Source organism: Mesoplodon mirus, assembly GCF_964341445.2.
Source record: "Mesoplodon mirus genome assembly, chromosome: 13".
In the NCBI taxonomy this organism is placed as follows: Eukaryota; Metazoa; Chordata; class Mammalia; order Artiodactyla; family Ziphiidae; genus Mesoplodon; species Mesoplodon mirus.
Genome location: NC_138989.1, coordinates 8,565,257 through 8,583,382, shown reverse-complemented (window position 1 = coordinate 8,583,382; position 18,126 = coordinate 8,565,257). Strand labels below are relative to the sequence as shown.

Sequence of the window (18,126 nt, the reverse complement as noted above, 5' to 3'; positions counted from 1 at the left end):
GCACAGGGAAATGTATTTAATATCTTGTAATAACCTATAATGGAAAAGAATCTGAAGAATATATATATAACTGAATCACTTTGCTGTACAACTGAAACTAACACTGAGACTAACAACTATACTTCAATTAAAAAAAAGAATAGAATATTCAATTATTGGACCCCTTACTTCATAACACATAAAAATCAATTCCAACTGTATTACAGACTTATATGTGAAAGACAGAACTAAAAATCTAGAATATAGGAAAATATTACTATGATTATTGAGATAGTAAAGGATTTATTAAATAAAACACACAAAAACGCACAAACTGGGCTTCCCTGGTGGCACAGCAGTTGAGAATCTGCCTGCCTATGCAGGGGACATGAGTTCGAGCCCTGGTCTGGGAAGATCCCACATGCCATGGAGCAACTAGGCCAGTGAGCCACAACTACTGAGCCTGCGCGTCTGGAGCCTGTGCTCCGCAACAAGAGAGGCCGCGCCAGTGAGAGGCCCGCGCACCGTGATGAAGAGTGGCCCCCACTCGCTGCAACTGGAGAAAGCCCTCGCACAGAAACGAAGACCGAACACACCCAAAAATAAATAAATAAACTTATAAAAAAAAAAAGCACAAACTGAAAATAGATGTCGATAAACTTGACTTTGCTAAAATTGAGAACTTTTGTTCATCAAAATATATATTAAGGTATTAAGAATTAAGAATATTAAGAATATTAAGTCACAAGTTGGGAGAATATATTTACAACACATTAATCCAATAAAGAATTTGTATCCAAAAATACATGAATTAAACCTACAAATCAATGAGAGAAAGGCAAATAATCCAATAGAAAAATGGATAAAATACTTGAATAGTCACTTCATAGAAAAGAAAATCCAAAATGGCCAATAAGCATACTAAAAGACGTTTGACCTCATCTGTAATCAAATTAGTAATGCAAATTAAAACCACAATAAGATACCATTGTAGGGCTTCCCTGGTGGCACAGTCGTTGAGAGTCCGCCTGCCGATGCAGGGGACACGGGTTCGTGCCCCAGTCTGGGAAGATCCCACATGCCGCGGAGCGGCTAGGCCTGTGAGCCATGGCCGTTGAGCCTGCGCGTCCAGAGCCTGTGCTCCACAACGGGAGAGGCCACAACAGTGAGAGGCCCGCATACCGCAAAAAAAAAAAAAAAAAAAGATACCATTGTAATACCCACCCAATTAGCAAAAATAAAAAGTCCTTCAATACTAAGTGTCGTTGAAGATGTGGAGGAAGTAGAACACCTATACACCACTGAGAGTGAGGGATACATAATTTAGAACAATAGATTGGAAGACAACTCGGCATACGTACTAAAGTTGACCTGTGTTCATCCCATGCCCCATCAACTCCACTCCCACGAACAGCAGGGTTTCTCACACTTAGCTATGGTGATGGACCAGTTTTTTAAAATTTCTAACCATTTGTGGACTGGATACTTTTATAAAATAACAAAAATGTTTATACAATATCAAATTACTATAAATGTTTCTAAATGCTTCCTCTTAATTTATATGGTTGTGGATTAGTAACTTAACAGCCGGTAGACTAGAACTGGTCTTCAGACCACACTCTGAGAAGCACTGTTCCAGAGCAGATCATCCTGAATGGGGTATGCTCCAGTATACTCATGTGGCACAAATATTATGGGTGTGCCAAGACGTGCAAGATATTATAAAGAACTCCAAAGCCAGTCATCCTCAGCTATAAGCAGCCTTATCCTTTTACCTCAGTATGCTAAACAATCATTTTCTTTAAGTGTCATATTGTGAAAAAAGGTAAGAAACGGAACACTACCCTGGAAAAACCCTTGCTCATAGTCACTGGGAGACATACATAAGAATATTGATACCGTTTTACTATTTTTTTCATAAATTTATTTATTTTATTTATTTATTTTTGGCTGCGTTGGGTCTTCGTTGCTATGCACGGGGTTTCTCTAGTTGCAGCAAGCGGGGGCTACTCTTTGTTGCGGTGCGCAGGCTTCTCATTGCAGTGGCTTCTCTTGTTGCGGAGCACGGGCTCTAGGCGCGCGGGCTTCAGTGGTTGTGGTGCGTGGGCTTAGTTGCCCCACGGCATGTGGGATCTTCCAGGACCAGGGCTCGAGCCCGTGTCCCCTGCATTGGCAGGCGGATTCTTAACCACTGCGCCATCAGGGAAGCCCCCCATTTTACTTTTTAAACTACATATTTGTATTAATCTAAACAATTATGATTAAAAGAACAATCCACCCCAAAAAAGCCCATCACCAACAAAAACCTAACAGCTGATAGATTTTATTTTGAATAGACTTAGGGTATTAAAAATTAAATTTACTCATAATTCTGTGTAATAATAACTTATCTGAGGAAAAATTCACAAATTTATAAATTAATCATTAAAGGTCCTAGGAGCAGTACAATGGGGTCACAGAAGCAGTTCAGAGAGTTGTTGAGACCAACTGGTTTTGGAGTCAGAGAAACATGATTTCAAATCCTGACCCCACCACTTAAAGTGACCTTGGGGAGGTTTTTAAATAAGATCTATAAAATGTACTAAAGTTCTATAAAAATTGAATAATGGATAATGATTAATAATGTCTGTCATTTTGTTTGAACACAGTTAAAAAGTACCTAGAAAATGAGACAATTTACTGTTCCTTCTAAATACTAAGAAACAAGGAAATGTCAAGTAATTAGAACAAACAGAAGAGTAAAGGTCTAGGTGTGACACAATGCTCTTTAGAACTAAAACAGAACAATCACTACTACAAGAAACTACAAATCTACATACTCTGAGTACAACTATGTAAAATGTTTGTATATGTGTCTATGAACCAAGATTGGGAGAGAATGAAGAAATAAAAATAGCTGTTGTGTTGCACAGGTAGGGTTATGAGTGAATACTTGGAGATTTATTTCTTAAATATTTAAGTTAAAAAATATTTTAAAGGAACTCTGGCATAGGAGATAAGCAATAAATCCTTGGAATATTAAGGAAAAAGCTTTCAGTAGTGCACTATAGCAGGCCAGTCAAGCAAATTTGTCATGAAAGTGAACTGTAAAGATTGCCATTGTGCAGGAAGGCCCATTATAGCAGTTATTACTAGTCATTTGGTCCAATACACATTTGTAATCTAAATTTGTCATTTATGAAAGAGCAGCCATCATTTTAGATGCTGAGATCAGTAAGATTAATGTTTTAATAGTGCTAGCTTCTGACTTCAGAACCAATTTTACAGACTCAGCTCCTTTGTGATCAAAATGGTATTTGACAGATCTTCTTTCTCCTTTACCCATTTAATATGTTTTAGAACCTTTAATAGTAATGATCTAGGCAAGCTTTTTAAAAGGACAAGGCAGCTTATTTCCCTAAGTATGTAAGCATTTACAAATGCTTTTCAAGCTTAATCTGGAACTCAAAAGTATTACTGGATTCCAAACATCATTCTGGATATGTATGTGGAAACAAGAATCTCTGCTCCTGTTGCAAATTTCCAACTCAATATCTGGTGTGAAACTATTTTCACAGTAATTAGCTGTGAAGATTTTATATAATAAGTACTTTATATTGTCCAGAACCACAAAGAACCATTTTTTTAAGTACTATTCCCCTTTACAGGGAAGAAACCTATAGAGAAATTAATACAACTTATCAAAGTTCAGAAAGTTAGAAAAGCTGGAATAGAATGAATACTTCTGTCCTCAAATCCTGTTAGTCCACTATTCATGCTATTTTCCACTTATTAACTGAATCACATCTTTGTCAGGTATTTCATCAAATGATTTTTAAGCACAGAAAACTACAGAAATAGGCCCAAGAGAGTTAGGTATGAAATGGATAACACCAACTGTTCAAGAGTAGAACGAATATGCCCAAATGGCCATATTTTTTTTTTGCCCATTTGTCAGTGTTTCTATTTTGTCTGAATTCAGACTTGCAGAAAACCTGAAAAGGCCATCTTTTAAGTCATGCTTCATGTCATAAATCATTTGGACTCCCTGAAGTCTCGTCTCAGAGTTGCTATTTGTTTAAAGGCAAGAAAAAATGTTTTAAAGCAACTTTTGGGGCTTTCCTGGTGGCGCAGTGGTTGAGAGTCTGCCTGCCGATGCAGGGGACACGGGTTCGTGCCCCAGTCTGGGAAGATCCCACATGCCGCGGAGCGGCTCGGCCCGTGAGCCATGGCCGCTGGGCCTGCGCGTCCGGAGCCTGTGCTCCGCAACGGGAGAGACTACAACAGTGAGAGGCCTGCGTACCGCAAAAAAAAAAAAAAAAAAAAAAAAAGAAACACAAAGCAACTTTTGTTTTCTGCTAAAATGTTAGTCTTTTCAAATCACCCATCATAACAAGTGCAATATATATAGACATACAAATACTACTCAAACCTTTTTCCAACCTGTTAGTATTATGTTTCCAACTTTAAATTAGAAAATCTCACCAAGCCAAGCATAAACAATGCAATTACCCACATATGGTAGTGGATAGTTAACTGCTGATTCTCTTGAGAGAGTGTATAATAAGCAATATGATATATGCTAGTAGAAATCTGTCTTCATAGAAACTTGTGGTACAGGAACATCCATCTGGGAAACACAGGTAATCATACCATCCAAGGTCTCCCTGCTTCTGTTATAAATCAAATCACCACCACACAGCTGTTACTATATCTCTAATGGGGTTTTCAAATGCTGTCCAAGCAGTTAACTCTCAAAAAAAATTTCTATGAAAAGTTTTCACGTTTTGGGTTAACATTGTGGGATTACCTAAACTGCATATATAATACCCTACTTCTATTACAGTGAATTGAGCCAAATTTATTTGATTCTGTTTTGTTCCATCTCCTGGGAAATTTTAGGGGCCTTAGGTCCTGCTATGAACTCTAAAGAGTGTAATGTGATTTGAAAGGCTCTAAAAATATCACAGGTTTGCCTGGGCTCACTTAGAAGGGTGGATGATTCAATTACAAGTGTCAAAATTTGATTCCTAATTTTTCAGAATCTGACAGCTGCAGCTAATCTTGCCAGGATCCCCTTATCTTCATTGTGCTTCTCTTTGAAGTATTTAAAGAAGATTTCATAATCTTTGCAATTTAGCTCTAGGATTTCTGTCAGTAGCTGTAGAATGAATTGGTTGGCTCTTTCTTAAGCTGCTTATTCATATTATTTGATCAAGCACATTTTAAAAGTAGCCATTAACTGCAAAACAGCTGAGCTTCTTGTAAGGTTTGGGAAGAAAACATAACGAACTCTAAACCCGTACACCATAAACCAGGAGTGACCTTTCAATGCATGAAATGACAATGGAACCTTAACCAAAGGTTCAATTGTTGCTATAAAAAATTTCAGACTCAGAAGCATGCATTCATTTCAATCACAGCTCTGAGAAGGGTACTAGCACTACATCATTGGGGCTAATTTTTTGTTTTGCTTCTCAAATAATTAATGCAGAGATTCAGAGGTACCAAGGTGATGAAGACGGTAAAGACCGGTAGCTATGCAGCACTACTATAAGGAGTAGAGCCTCTATTCTTTGTTCTTCCATAAGTGAGACAAAGTCATCAGGCTCAGATTGTTGCCTACGAATGGGTAAAAATCATATTTACCATGTGCTGTGTTTTGTCACACAGAGGGTTTTCTTCCCTTTTCCCCCCAGATTTATTGAGATATAATTAACATACAATAAACTGCATATATTTAAAGTACAAATTGTTGCTGTTGTTCCATGCTATGATAGCTTCATATTTTGGGACAGAATTTTAATATTAAGTGACCTTAGTTTTCCATAATTTGAAGTGTTATAAAAATGTTTACATAGAAATATCTTGCTTTATGCAGGATTCAGTGTGAGAGGAGATAGAAAAACAGTGTTATAGCATAGTATAATAGTGAATGTTCATAATTATGACTGAGTTGTCAATAAAAGGTTGCTGTGATCAGTATGATTTTAAGATAACAGAAAGAGGTGAAGTAGCATGTCTCCCAGGAATCATACCATGTTAGTATTTTCCCAGCTCACACCCCATAACCCTGAAATGTATTCCCATACCACTCCCTTAATGTGTGTTCTAACATACAGCTCACTTAAGATCACTTGTTAAATTTCTGACTCCCCTAAGAAACCATTAAGCTCTGTGATGGAAGGGCCGTATCTCTTTCTCACCACCACTTACTTAATAGTTGGCATGTAAAAGACACTTGGTAAATGTGTAGAAAACCTGAATAGAACTGTATAATCTAATCTAGATACATAATTTTTCATTAGAAAATTGATAATATTTAAAATGTCTTGGTACTTCAATTGATAAGAAAAATTATTTATATGTAAGTCTTCCTCCTAACCATAATTGTTTATTTTATTGTATAAAGTTATTTTTAAATACCTAACCGGAAACATAAATATGCCATTTAATACAGTAGCCCCCAGTTATCATAGCATGGAACAACAGAAACAACTTGTACTTTAAATATATGCAGTTTATTGTATGTTAATTATATCTCAATAAGGCTGTTTGGAAAAAACAGAGAAGAAAACCCTCTGTGTGACAAAACACAGCATATACAAAGCTAAGAGACAAATGACAGACTAGAAGAAAACAATTACCCAGATTAATCCAGAATATAGGTAAAAATATGAGAAACAGATAAGGAAAAACATTCAATTAGCACAAAAATGTGAGCGTACTTTGTGCCACTGAACTGTACAGTTAAATATGGTTAAAATAGTATGTTTTATATTATGTGACTTGTATCACAAAAAAAATTTTTTTTATAGAAAATACATTCAATCCATTAGAAAAAAATGAAGAAAGACAATAAAAGGGCAAATGACAGAAGAAATATGTGACCAAACATGTATGTGGACAGATATTCAATCTTAATCAAGAAAAATGAAAATTAAAATGAAATACTGTCAGAATGACAAAAAATTAAAGGACTGAGGATCAAGTGCTGTTTTAAATAACAGAGGAAACAGATCCTCTTGAACGCCCTTGGATGGAATAAAGAAATTGTACATACATTCTACAGAACACAATGTAGCAATTAAAATTTTAAAAGTACATGATAATAATAATTATTATAACTGTAGGTAGTATTTATGAAGTGCTTCCTATAAGCCAGCCACTGTTGTATACTGCTTAGTTGTATTAACTCATTTAGCCCTCACAACCACCATATGAGGTGAGTACTGTTACTATCTCCACTTTATAGACAAGGAAACTGAGGCACAGAGCAGTTAGGTAACTGCTGTAATTAACTGTTAGGTTGAACAGCTAATAGGTGGCAGAGATGAGATCTGCACATAGGTGTTCTGGCTTCAGAGCTGATCCTCTTAACCTCTAGAGAACAGCCTCTTCATTTACTGACATGGAAAAATCTCTAAGATGTGCTATTAAAAGCAAGTTGCACAATACACACAGTATAATACCTTTCATATTTTTTAAAACTCACAAAACGGTATTATCTATATCTGTATCTATCTCCAGAGAAAGGACTGAAAGGGTTTACAAAACTGGTGGCAGCGGTTTCTCTTTGGAAAAGGGTCTAAGGGACTGGGAATGGGGATAGGAGGTAATCAATAGGGACTTTTGTTTTATGTGTATTGTTTGCTTTTCAGACCATGAAAATGTATTCAGATATTACTTGTATAATCTGATTTTTAAAATATTATTCTATTTTATTATTATTATTATTTTTTATACCCTGGAATAAATCCTACTTGATCATGGTGTGTGATTCTTTTAATGTACTGTTGAATTCAGTTTGATTTGGGGATGGAAAAAGGTATTCCATGCAAATGGAAACAAGAAGAAAGCTGAGATAGTAATATTAGTATCAGACACAATAGATTTTAAAACAAAGACTACAGCAAGAGATGAAGAAGGACATTACATAATAGTAAAGGGATCAATCCAACAAGGAGATATAATAATCATAGATGCATTCAAGATAGGAGCACCTAAATACACAAAGCTAATATTAACAAACATAAAGGGAGAAACTGACAGTAACACGGTAACTGTAGGGGACTTTAATACCCACCTACATCAATAGACAGATCATGTAGACAGAAAATCAATAAGGAAACACTGGCCTTAATGACACATTAGACCAGATGAATTTAATAGATCCAGAAAGAACATTCCATCCAAAAACAAGAATAATACTAATCCATCTGTATCAGGGGTCCCCAAGACCATCCCCAGGTTCAATGATTTGCTAGGAGAACTCACAGGACTCAGCATAAAGTCATATTCTTGGCTATGCTTTATTACAGTGAAAAGGTACAAAGCAAAACCAGCAAAAGGAAAAGGCACATGGGGTGAAGTCAGGAGGAAACCAGGGGCAAGCTTCCAAGAGTCTTCTCCCTTAATTCCTCCAACAACGAGTTGTAACAATACGTGTGAAAGGCTGCCAACCAGGGAAGCTCATTAGAGACTCAGCGCCCAGGGTTTTTACTAGGGGCTGGTCACGTAGGCATACTCTGCCTAGCCCATACCAAAATTCCAGACTCCAAGAAGGAAAGCAGGTGTTCAACATAAACCACACTCTGTACATACAGTTTAGGCACGTGAGCCATTCTTATCAAGGAATGGTGGGAATTCTAAAATCCAAGTTCCCGGATGCCAGCCAAGGGCCAATCCTGCAAGCAAGTTTTTCTAAGAATAGCAGTTTCAGGCTTGCTATGTTAACTCTTTTCTGCACACCATCCTTTCCATAATCCTTGTGATATTAAAATGCAGTTCTATTATGTCTTTCTTTAGTTTTTTGTTCTCAGCTAATTCATAATTAATTCTTTCTGTGAATGTTTCCAGACTTTTCATTTGTTTTAGTCACCTTCATCTAGACTCTGGCTTGACTATGTCTTTCTTAAAACATGAAGTCAAAAATGTAAAATAATATTCCAGGCATAATTTCATGTAAATGGGATATTATATTTTTATTAATAGAGTATAATTTAAAAAATTTTTTTTTTGGCCAAGCCACGCAGCTTATTGGATTTTAGTTCCCCGACCAGGGATTGAACCCTGAGCCCCAGCAGTGAGAGCGTCGAGTCCTAACCACTGGAGTGCCATGGAATTCCCAACATTTTGTTTTTTATTGTTTTTGCGGTACGCGGGCCTCTCACTGTTGTGGCCTCTCCCGTTGCGGAGCACAGGCTCCGGACGCGCAGGCCCAGCGACCATGTTTCACGGGCCCAGCCGCTCCGCAGCATGTGGGATCTTCCCAGACCGGGGCACGAACCCGTGTCCCCCACACTGGCAGGTGGACTCCCAACCACTGCGCCACCAGGGAAGCCCCAACATTTTGTTTTTTAAAGCTGCGTTGTTATTGGATGATTTTTGAGCAGCAGATAAAACTCAGATTCTATGACATTATTATTTATATCCCATTAATGACATTTTGTTTGCTTAAGCACAATGTTTTTAACTACCAAGATGATTCTGAATCACAATTCTATCATCTCAGATTGACTATTCCTTCTAGCTTCCTGTCATGTCATGTGAAAATTATTAAGGGTTCTGGAGCCAGACTACTGCAATTCACATCATGGTACCACTAATTACTAGCAATGTGACCTTGGATAAGTTAGCATAAGTCCTCTGTGTGCCGTAGTTTCCTTATTTGTAAAAACTAGTAATAATAATCATATCTATCGCATATACCTCAATGAAATAAATGAGATAATGTATATAATAAACCTAGTATGGTATCTGGCACATTGTAATTACATAATAAACATTACTTATTATTATTAATCTAAGTTATTGATAAGAATAATAAATAGGTCAGGATCAAAGTTCCATAGCATTTTTGGGGTGATTTCTCTCAGAGAGGAAGGCAGTTAAAATTCTTTGAGAATACCAATTCCATGAGACTTATACTTTATTATGTATTTAAATCCAATATAGAAAACTTCATGATATAGAGTTAGATATTATTATAAATTTTCATTTATGTCAGAAACTGTAGTCTCTAAACTTAACTTTTTTATCACCTACCAAACACTTGTTTGAAGAGAAAGAAATCAAGATAGACTAGACTGGCAAGAAAATCTCCATCATTAAGAAGATAATTTCAACTGTTTGAGAAATTCCTACCTATGTCAGAAGTCTGGCAGAGTAAGATTTTGCAGTGCTTATTCCTGTATATTGCCTACAAGGCAATACAATGAAAATACAGTGTTAAAGTGATAACCAAAGTATAAGGAAAGCAAGAAGTATTTTTAGACTCTTCATCTTTTTTAATAAGAAAAATCAAGGGAACACAAATGAAAACGTCTAGTAAGAACAAATGCCCGCAGCACTTGTCATCTGCCATCAGAAGAGCTAAAATTCTTAGACAAAATGTAACATCTGGAATATTGACTTTAATGGCAGTAGGAAGCATCAAAATGTACTTCAAAATGCACACCTCTAAAGAGAAAGTGTCAAAGGAATATAAATTACTATATGTATAGTATTTGTTACATTTATCCTTACACAGTCACATTCCTAAATTTTTCTAAGAAAAGATTAATCAAACATCTACATATGGATAATCAAGGAATGAAGTTTCTAGCAAGTTTCTAGGAAGCTTCTGTTTCCAGTTAATGACTGTCTACAATGTGGTCCTATTTAGAGTCAAATATGAATCTTAAAATTAACTTATTCTAATAGTGTCTTGAAGAATAGCTCAGCATTCACTTAGGAGCACAACTGCTGAGGTATTCAGATTTGGATTCAAATCCTTACTCTGCAACTCACTGTGTGACTTTAGGCAAGTTACTTAAATTTCTCTAAGCCTATTTCCTCAATAATAAAATGGAGATAATATTTACCTCATAGGCTTTTTGAGAGTATGAATTAGCATATGTTGTGTGTTTTATTGTAGTTAAATATACTTAATGTAAAACTTACCATTTTAACTATTTTTAAGTGTACAGTTCTGTGGCATTAAATGCATTCACAGCACCAGCAACTTGTGCAACCAGCACCAAGGATATGTTTTTGGTTTTATTTTATTTTATTAATTAATTATTTTATTTATTTATTTATTTATTTGCAGCACGTGGGACTCGCACTGTTGTGGCTTCTCCTGTTGCGGAGCACAGGCTCCGAACGTGCAGGCTCCGGACGCGCAGGCTCAGCGGCCATGGCTCGTGGGCCTAGCCGCTCCGCGGCATGTGGGATCTTCCCGGACTGGAGCACAAACCCGTGTCCCCTGCATCGGCAGGCGGACTCTCAACCACTGCGCCACCAGGGAAGCCCTGTTTTTATTTTTATTTTTGGGGTAAGAAGCAGATTTACTTAGAAACACACTTCAGTGTGGGTCATCTCAGAAGGTGAGAAAGGCCAAGGATATGGGTTTTTCAAAAAATAAATTTATTTTATTTATTTATTTATTTTTGGCTGTGTTGGGTCTTCGTTGCTGTGTGCGGGCTTTCTCTAGTTGTGGTGAGCGGGGGCTACTCTTCGTTGCGGTGTGCGGGCTTCTCATTGCGGTGGCTTCTCTTGTCGCGGGGCACAGGCTCTAGGCGCGTGGGTTTCAGTAGTTGTGGCACGTGGGCTCAGTGGTTGTAGCTAAAGGGCTCTAGAGCGCAGGCTCAGTAGTTGTGGCACATGGGCTTAGGTGCTCCACAGCATGTGGGATCTTCCTGGACCAGGGCTCGAACCCGTGTGCCCTGCATTGGCAGGCAGATTCTTAACCACTGCGCCACCAGGGAAGCCCCAAGGATATGTTTTTAAAGTGCTCAAGATTGAGCACACAGGTACTGCTTGGTGAACGGCAGCTAAAATGACTCAGTGCTATCTCATCACATCTTGAATCTGTGGAAATTATTTTATCTCTATTTCATACTTATTTCTACTGAATTGCTCCCAATCTGGAAAATACTAATATCAATTTTTAAGCTGTAAACTGTATTACTTACTTTCAAATTCTTCATCCAGGTACATAAATACATAAAAATATTAAGAGCTAATACTTATTGAGCACTTAGTATGTGCCTGGTGCTATTCTAAGCACTTTGCAGGTATTAACTCATTTAATCTGCACAATAATAATTCTAGGCGGTATATACTAATAACTGTCACATTTTACAGGTGAATACAAAAAGGTTAAGGAACCTGGCCAAAGTCACCCAGCTAATAGGCTGACAAAGCCAGGATCTGCACTCAAACCAAGTTCTAGAGACCACGCTCTTAGCTATTCCACTATCCTGCTTCTCCCACATGCAGTAACATGGGGCCCACAGGAATGATTACTTTTGGATGCCAGATGTTATATGTTGACTTAACCTCTGAATTTCTCAGAAGCTTGGACATCCATTATTTCATGTGTCCTTCCTAACGACAATGAAGAGCAACTTCTCCCATTTTACGGATGCAGAAGTCATTTGCTTAAGGTCAACAGGAACATGTGAGAGAGACCTGGATCCTGCTCGGCCACTTATTAGTTGTGTAAATCTATACTTTTTTTTTGCTGAGTTTCAACTAATTGTAAAATGGAAATAACAATAATATCCCTTATAAGAAGAAGAGAAATATATGTTTGCCAATCATCTAGCACAGAGCCTTGTATAAAAATTGCTCAATAAAGGTTACCCCTCCCTTTCCTCATTCTCCTATCTGTGACTCCGGGCATAATATTCTTTTCAAACACCGTGCTACTATTTCTTGATACCCTCTCACCAACTGCATTAACAGATTGGTGGTAAAGAACATGATTTTTTGGTAATTACCCTGTGATACCAAATGAAACCTCAGTGAAGTCCAGCTATATTATATAATTTTAAGTATAACAAACTTTCTCCCTTTTGTCCATATGGTCTACCACTTTATCAGAGTAGAAAACAAAACTGGTCTACCAAGATTTGCTCTTTATAAAATTGTGCTTAATGTTCCCCAATACCTTCTGTTCTTTTAGGTGACTGCCAAATCATTTACTTGACTTGTTCTAGTTTCTGACCAAACATTGTTTAAAAATTAAGTTGACCTCATCATATCCAAAGTTATCTTTTTCCCCTTTAAAAAATGTGCCTTTTTCTGTCATCAGATACTTTTCCTATTCACCATAATTTGTCAAAGATAAAAGCTAATAGCTTGGCACTAGGTTCTTTTCCCACATTTGCAGAGAGGGAATATCTAATACTGAATTATAAGCACTATTCATACCAAATATGGCCATAGCAATTGGTATTTCTGGTCAAATGGGCAGCATTTTCCTAAGAAAAAATTAAAATGCTAGGAGATAGCGTGTTCTCTTATAAAGTGAAACTGATGCATAATTAATATTTTTTTCCTGGATAGCAAGGATATCACAAAGCACACTCTGTTGGCTTCCAAGTATCATTTAAAATACTCCCATGTCTTAAGGCAATCTGGAAGTGGATGTTAAAAGCCAAAGGAGGGCTTCCCTGGTGGCGCAGTGGTTGAGAGTCCGCCTGCCGATGCAGGGGACACAGGTTCGTGCCCCAGTCTGGGAAGATCCCACATGTCGCGGAGCAGCTGGGCCCGTGAGCCATGGCCGCTGAGCCTGCGCGTCCGGAGCCTGTGCTCCGCAACGGGAGAGGCCACAACAGTGAGAGGCCCGCGTACCACAAAAAAAAAAAAAAAAAAAGCCAAAGGAATTTTTTTTTATACTGCAGGTTCTTATTTGTTATCTATTTTATACATATTCGTGTATATATGTCAATCCCAATCTCCCAATTCATCCCACCACCATCACCCACCACGCCCTCCCCCGCCACTTTCCCCCCTTGGTGTCCATACATTTGTTCTCTACATCTGTGTCTCAATTTCTGCCCCGCAAACCAGTTCATCTGTACCATTTTTCTAGGTTCCACATATATGCGTTAATATACAATATTTGTTTTTCTCCTTCTGACTTACTTCACTCTGTATGACAGTCTCTAGATCCATCCAGGTCTCTACAAATGACCCAATTTCGTTCCTTTCTATGAAAGCCAAAGGAATTTTTCAATCAAGTGTTGACTTCTGAATTCTACTACCTTCCCAATAAGCTAGAAGGCATACTGGGAGGCTACAATCAGAAGCACCAGAGAAAAGTGGTGTTGTGGAAACAATTCATTTGTGTTTGGCATAGTTAAGGTTCATTGCCAATTTGTAACGGTATGAATTCAATAACTTTTCAAATCCAAAAATGAAGTTTGGGCCTGAGCAGCTTTTCAAAGTAGCTTTTGCTGAGGGCTAGTACCTAGTATAAAATAAAAAAGCTGTTTGAGGTGGTAAAGTGAGGCAATGTTTAGGAATTAAAATATGACCTATCACTTGATTTGCTAAAAAAAAAAAAAAAAAAGCACTGAGCTAAAGGCAAGATATTTTGCTTCAGTCATTCACTCTTTCTTGAGCTAACAAAGAGCTCAAGAGCTCCTTCACTCTTTCTTGAGCTAAGAAAGAGCGAAAGAGCTCCTTTATGAAAAGGAGATGGGGATTATATTTTTGGTGCTTAAGTTTAACTGTCTATAAATGACAATATTACTTGTCCTACTAATCTCATGAGTCTGACAGAAGGATAAGTGAAATAAGAGCTGTTAAAGCATTGTTCAAAATGTAAAGTAGATAGCAATGTAAGACATAATTATATTTTTAAAATTTGTAAGCATTTACAACGAAGTCATTTTAATGGTGCCAGTCCCACTGGCCAACTACACATTACTGACAAAGTAACTTAGTGATACTTTCTCAGCCCTTTATGGAATTATATTTATCAAAAAATATGAATATTTGTCTTATCTGTCAGTTTCTACTCATTTGGTTTCACCTTTATAACTTAATACTTATAATAAATAAATCCAATATAAATCCACCTAATTAAAAAGTGAAAATTTGGAACAGTATCTCATAAAAATCACTAAAATCTCCATCATTATATATCAAGAATATCTCAATATTACTGCAAAGAGTTTTCAGTTTTAAATAAATAGGCTTCATAAAATAAATTAACTTCCCATTATTGACAGTCAAAATAAAAAGTAAAAAAACATTAATGGTTTCAAACAAAAACAATACTCATATCCTTGTCCCATTAGACACCTCAACTTACTTCATCTCCCTTCAAAACTTCGGTGCCATCAAATTCACGGGTCTGATTTGTCTTCACTGACACTTCTCTCTCTAGGTTGGCTAACTTCTCCTTTGCCTCCTGAAGTTCCTCAGCTTTGGCTTCTTTTTTACGAGAAATGATGGATGCCTAATTGAGCATTAAATATGAATGTAAAATAAGATATACAATCAACTTTCTATTATCTTGTGAAATTAAGTATTTTTTAGATTTTACTGAGCTAAATTTTCAATATCAGGTTGACTTCTCCTGACAGTACCCTTTGCCCTACTACCTACTATCACCAGTTATATACTTAGTATGAGTATGCATTGTATATATATATATATATATATATATATATATATATATATATATATATATACATATATATATATATATGTGTATATATATATATATATATAAAATACATTTATATACATTTTTGGCTGCACTGTGCAGCTTGCAGGATCTTAGTGTCCCGAACAGGGATTGAACCTGGGCACCCGTGGTGAAAGCACCGAGTCCTACCACTGGACCACCAGGGAATTCCCTGCAACGTATATTAAATAACCTAAAAACATTATGGAAGACAAAAGCCCTGAAAATATAGGACATATCAACAGAGAAACAGAAATGCAATAGTAATAAAAATATTAAAATCTTGTTAAGTAACACTCAAATGCTAATGAAAATACCTTCTAGGTAAGTAAAGAAGCTAACACTAGGCCTACTGCTTTTCTGCATCGTCAGTTTCCTTTCATTGGAAGAAAACAAGAATGCTTTATTCTCAAAACTACAACACAGGTCTTCTTATCTAAATTCAATATCCAGGGCTTCCCTGGTGGCGCAGTGGTTGAGAGTCCGCCTGCCAATGCAGGGGACACAGGTTCGTGCCCTGGTCCGGGAAGATCCCACATGCCACGGAGCGGCTGGGCCCATGAGCCATGGCCGCTGAGCCTGCGGGCTGGGCCCGTGAGCCATGGCCGCTGTGCTCCACAACGGGAGAGGCCACAACAGCGAGAGGCCCACATACCGCAAAAAATAAATAAATAAATAAAATAAATAAATTCAATGTCCATACTTTTAAAATAAAATGTTAAAACATTTATTATATTTGGGGCAATCTAATAAATAAAATGCAGGTTCAAATTCAAACATCTGACTCACCAGAATTATGCAAACGTTTACACAATCCAGATGGCTGCTCTTAGCCATAATGGCAGCATTTTATATTAGTTAGCAACTCATGGGGGATTTCCTTAAATGAACCATGGCTGTACTGATTTAAGAAAAACATTAGGGGCTTCCCTGGTGGCGCAGTGGTTGAGAGTCCGCCTGCCGATGCAGGGGACACGGGTTTGTGTCCCGGTCCGGGAAGATCCCACATGCCGCGGAACGGCTGGGCCCGTGAGCCGTGGCCACTGAGCCTGCGCGTCTGGAGCCTGTGCTCCACAACGGGAGAGGCCACAACAGTGAGAGGCCCGCGTACCACAAAAAAAAAAAAGAAAAACATTAGCTAAATTGTCTTCTCAAGTGAAATAGTACAAATATTTTCTTCAAACAAATTTGACAAGAGGGGGAAATCTTTAGTGCAAACCCTTTAAAAAACTCTATTGTCCTCCCTGTTTAAAAAAATGAAAAAAGACAGATGATGAAGGAATGTTTCCCTCTATAAAATTGTTTCAGCCAAAAAAAAAGAGAAGTAATGATTAGAGTACCAGAACTGTATAGGAATTGATGGTCTGCTTCCTCAACATGATAAAATAAATAAATATAAACCTCAGCCCAAACCAGGATCTTATTTAATAGAGAAATATGAGTGTATATCCCGCCAAAGTCTGAAACAAGGTAAAAATGCCCAGCACCTTCACTACAATTTAATACTGTGCTGAAGGTATTTGCACACACCATTAGACAAGAGAAAGCAATGAGAAGCACAAGAATCTGAAAGGAAAAATTGGAATTTTCATAGTATATGATTATGTACCCAAAAAATCAAAAGAATCTACAGGAAATAAATCAATAGCTTTCATAGACAAATCAGTCAGAAAATATTTGGAAAGAAAAGCCCTCATTTATAAAAGTAAAAACAAAAATTAAATATGTAAGCATAAGTTTAACAAGAGAAGTTCCAAAATTTTATGAGGAAAACTATTAAACACTCCTGAAAGATACAAAAATAAACTTGAGGGCTTCCCTGGTGGCACAGTGGTTGAGAGTCCGCCTGCCGATGCAGGGGACACGGGTTTGTGCCCCGGTCCGGGAAGATCCCACATGCCACGGAGCGGCTGGGCCCGTGAGCCATGGCCGCTGAGCCTGCGCATCCGGAGCCTGTGCTCCGCAACGGGAGAGGCCATAACAGTGAGAGGCCTGCGTACTGCAAAAAAATAAAATAAAATAAAAATAAACTTGAACAAATGGAGAGACATACCATGTTCTTAGATAGGAAGACTCAATATTGTAAAGATGTAAGTTCTGAGGTAATTGATAAATACAAAGCAACCCTAATAATTTTAAAAGTATGATTTTTTTCTAGAGATAGACAAATTGATAATAAAGGTTATTTGGAAGAACATACAAATAAGAATTGTAAGGGATTTCCCTGGTGGCGCAGTGGTTAAGAATCCGCCCACCAATGCAGGGGACACAGGTGCGAGCCCTGGTCCGGGAAGATCCCACATTCTGCAGAGCAACTAAGTCTGTGCACCACAACTACTGACCCTGTGCTCTAGAGCCTGCAAGCCACAACTACTGAGCTCGCAAGCCACAACTACTGAGCTCACATGCCACAACTACTGAAGCCCACGCACCTAGAGCCCGTGCTCCGCAACAAGAGAAGCCACCGCAATGAGAAGCCCGCACACCGCAACAAAGAGTAGCCCCCACTCACTGCAACCAGAGAAAGCTTGTGCACAGCAACGAAGACCCAATGCAGCCAAAAATAAATAAATTTATATAAAAAAAAGAATTGTAAGGAAAACCCTAAAAAAGTAAAGCAACTGGGGATGAAAATGGCTACTTTTATTAGATATTAGAACTTGATGATAAAGTTTCTATAATTAAAACAGTTAATATGG

At 37.6% G+C, this 18,126-nt stretch overlaps 1 protein-coding gene across 7 annotated transcripts in view; it reads right to left on the bottom strand.

Annotated features, from left to right (window-relative positions):
- Positions 1-18,126, bottom strand: part of IFT81 (intraflagellar transport 81) — a 200,573-nt gene that overhangs the window by 42,346 nt on the left and 140,101 nt on the right. For 5 of the 7 annotated variants that reach the window (XM_082641357.1, XM_082641355.1, XM_082641359.1 and 2 more), the window contains one exon: positions 15,050-15,196. The exons of 1 other annotated variant lie outside the window; for it this stretch is intronic. In XM_082641357.1, coding sequence (XP_082497483.1) covers positions 15,050-15,196 — 147 coding nt within the window. Of the gene's footprint in view, positions 1-11,247; positions 11,667-15,049; positions 15,197-18,126 lie in introns of those variants that run through there. One more of the 7 variants, XM_082641361.1, reaches the window with a different exon arrangement.